The 2,562-nt window shown below is 65.8% G+C and overlaps 2 protein-coding genes across 2 annotated transcripts in view; both read right to left on the reverse strand.

Annotated features, from left to right (window-relative positions):
- The window catches only part of RABL6 (RAB, member RAS oncogene family like 6), a gene marked incomplete in the record, with an annotated part of 28,909 nt that extends 28,682 nt beyond the window's left edge, over window positions 1-227 (reverse strand). Inside the window, 1 exon segment of the mRNA XM_014582050.1 lies at window positions 19-227. Within this exon segment, the coding sequence (XP_014437536.1) occupies window positions 19-136 (118 nt within the window).
- A 104-nt stretch (window positions 228-331) lies between these two features.
- The window catches only part of CCDC183 (coiled-coil domain containing 183), a 9,554-nt gene continuing 7,323 nt past the window's right edge, over window positions 332-2,562 (reverse strand). Inside the window, 5 exon segments of the mRNA XM_006163331.3 lie at window positions 332-492; window positions 1,024-1,120; window positions 1,209-1,566; window positions 1,708-1,868; window positions 2,224-2,321. Of these exon segments, the coding sequence (XP_006163393.1) occupies window positions 374-492; window positions 1,024-1,120; window positions 1,209-1,566; window positions 1,708-1,868; window positions 2,224-2,321 (833 nt within the window). The 3' untranslated portion in view covers window positions 332-373.

Here is a 2,562-nt window from a genome sequence, read left to right on the forward strand (position 1 = left end):
TCTGACTGCTGTCCTGCCCCCCCTTGGCGAAGCGTCTCTGCAGCGCCTGGTTCATGGACTGCAGCCCGGCGGGGATGTGCCTGTCCCGGCCCGGGGCCTGCTCCGACCCCACCAGCTTCTTCAGGGCGGAGAACATCTTCCCGCTCGGACGCGCGGCGAGCTCAGCGGCGGCGGCGGTGCGGCGCGCTCCGCACCATGTCCCGGCGGCCCGGGGCTCCCGAGGCCGGCGCCAGGCTTGTGCACACTGGGCGCCCGCCTAGGCCGACCCAGGCGGCCACACCAGCGTCCACCAGGCTCGGTTTTCCCCAGGCTCCGCGCGCGCACGCCTCAGTAGTGCTGGAAAAATTTTATTTGTGTAACAGAGTGTGCGGGGCTACTTCTTCTTCTTCTTGGTCACCTTGAGCTTCCCTTCGATCAGCCGCTGCGCCTGTTTCTTGATCTCGGCCCGCGAAGGCACGTAGCTGTGGTCCACGTCTGCAAACTGGAAGGTCTCTGCAGGGGCGGAGGCACCGGCTTGTGTCCGCCCCGCCCACTGCCCCGCTGGCCCCGAGCTCACCTGGCGTGTGCTCACCGGGGCCCCTGCTTTGCTTGGTGCACCCCTGGCCTGGCAGCGGGACACACTGCCGTCCAGGGGCGAGCACACCCCTAGACAGGCACAGCCCCCCGTGGGGAGCTGTCCAACCCAGGCCACCTCCTTGCCCCAACTCTCACCCAGGCAGTGTTTCTGCTGTCCCAGGTCACCCCAGGGCCAGCCTCACGGGCTGCCCTTATTCAAACTGCCCAGGGCCCTGTCCTCCCGCAGAACCAGGACAGGTCCCAGCCCTCCCCTGCTCCTTTCTGCAACCGGCAAGGCCCTGCTGGCCTGAGTGGGGGGCTCTTCTTCCATGGGTGGGACCTCCCTGTGCCCTCACCAAGTCCCCTCTGTCAGCTGAGGTCCCTTGTCTCTATAGGATGCTCAGGGCAGATGACAGTAATCACCACCCACCTCTGCCTCAGGTTGTCCCCTCCACCCCCCGCCTGTACCTATCATGTCCTCCTCTGTGTCCTCAAAGCTGATCCTGGTGTTGTGCTTCTCCTTCAGAGTTGAGGACTCCAGGGTGTCCCTCACCTTGGTGCCTACCTGCAGGGCAGAGCCCCTTTAGCTCTGCGGGCACAGGGTCAGTGCTGTGGGGACGAGAGCTGTGTGGGCACCTCCCAGCCCCGGATACCTCCTCGTTCTGGGAGAGCATCTTCACTCTCTCCGCCAGGTGCACGAGCTTGCCCTCACAGGTCACCAGCTTGCTGTACACGTCCAGGGCCGGGGAGGGTGCCACTTCCCTCTGGAGGCGGGAGGGGGGCTCACTCCCCGCCCCACCCAGGGCCTCCTGTGGTGCTCCTGCCCAGTGCCCTACCGGGGGCGGGGGCACAGGCCCAGGGATGCTGAGCAGCCGGATGTAGAGGTTGTCGATGCCCGTCTGGAGGGTCAGCAGCAGCTTCTGGCTCTTGGTCACATTGGTGTGGGCCAGCTGCAGCCGCTCCTGCTCCTCCTGCAGCAGGCCTTTCACCTTCTTCTCGATGGACTTGAAGCTGTGGAGGACGGCGGCACCACAGTGAGGCAGGCCAGGTCTCCCGGCCTCCAGAGCGTAGGTGGGAGGGGCTCAGGGATGCTCCTTCTGGGGTGCTGGAACTAGGGCACGTGGGCTGCTGTTTGCGAGGCGCCAGGGGTACCTGATGGAGCTGGGCATCTGGCGGAACTTGAGCAGCGCCGCTTCCAGCGCCAGCTTCCGCATCAGGGCCTCCAGCTGCGCCCGCCTGCCTTCGCAGTCTTCCAGCTGCAGCTCCAAGTTCTCCTCCGTGTTTCTTTGAGCCAGGAACCTGCCGGCGATGTCCTGCCAGCCCGAGGGAAGATGTGTGGGCCAGGGAGGGCAGGGGCTCCACACACCCAACTGCTTTGGGGCGCTCCCGATGGCTGGGCAGGCTTCTGCACCCAAGGCTCAGACCTGGGACAGGACCACCTTGAGGGGATGGTGCCCTAGGTCTGTGCAGCAGCCCTGAGGGCAGGCAGGTGGAAGACAGCGCACAGGGGGCACGGAGGTTGGCACGAGGGCTGTGGAGCCGCTTGATTACTTGTGGACCATGAACAGATTCACGTCGGGGCTGGGGGTGTGCGCCCAGATGGGGCTGGAAAAAGCGGGGGCAGGTGCAGGGCAACCCAGCCGCCCTGCAGCCCACAGCGCACGTTACCCAGAGGTGGGAGCACCGCACGGCACTCTTCACCCTCTCCACCATGGCGGTCACGTCTGTCTGGTACTGGATGTTGGCTACGGACATCTTTTTCTTCACTGGGCAGAGGGGAGCACAGGGGGGCAGTGGGGATGGTGCAGAGCTGTGTTTGCCTACCAGGGGGCCTCTGAGGGCTTGGTGCCCTTCTGAGCCGCCTGCGCCTTTCCCTGCTCCCTGCACACCCAGCCCTGCAGGGACCCCGGTGGCCCAGTGCAGAGGAGGGCGAGGAGAGCAGCGTGGCGGTCTGGGCAGCTCTGGGTCCAGGGCACTCGTGTTTTCTGACCGGGCCCTGGGGAGCTA

Source organism: Tupaia chinensis, unplaced genomic scaffold (assembly GCF_000334495.1).
Source record: "Tupaia chinensis unplaced genomic scaffold, TupChi_1.0 Scaffold142100_1, whole genome shotgun sequence".
NCBI classification, from domain to species: Eukaryota; Metazoa; Chordata; class Mammalia; order Scandentia; family Tupaiidae; genus Tupaia; species Tupaia belangeri.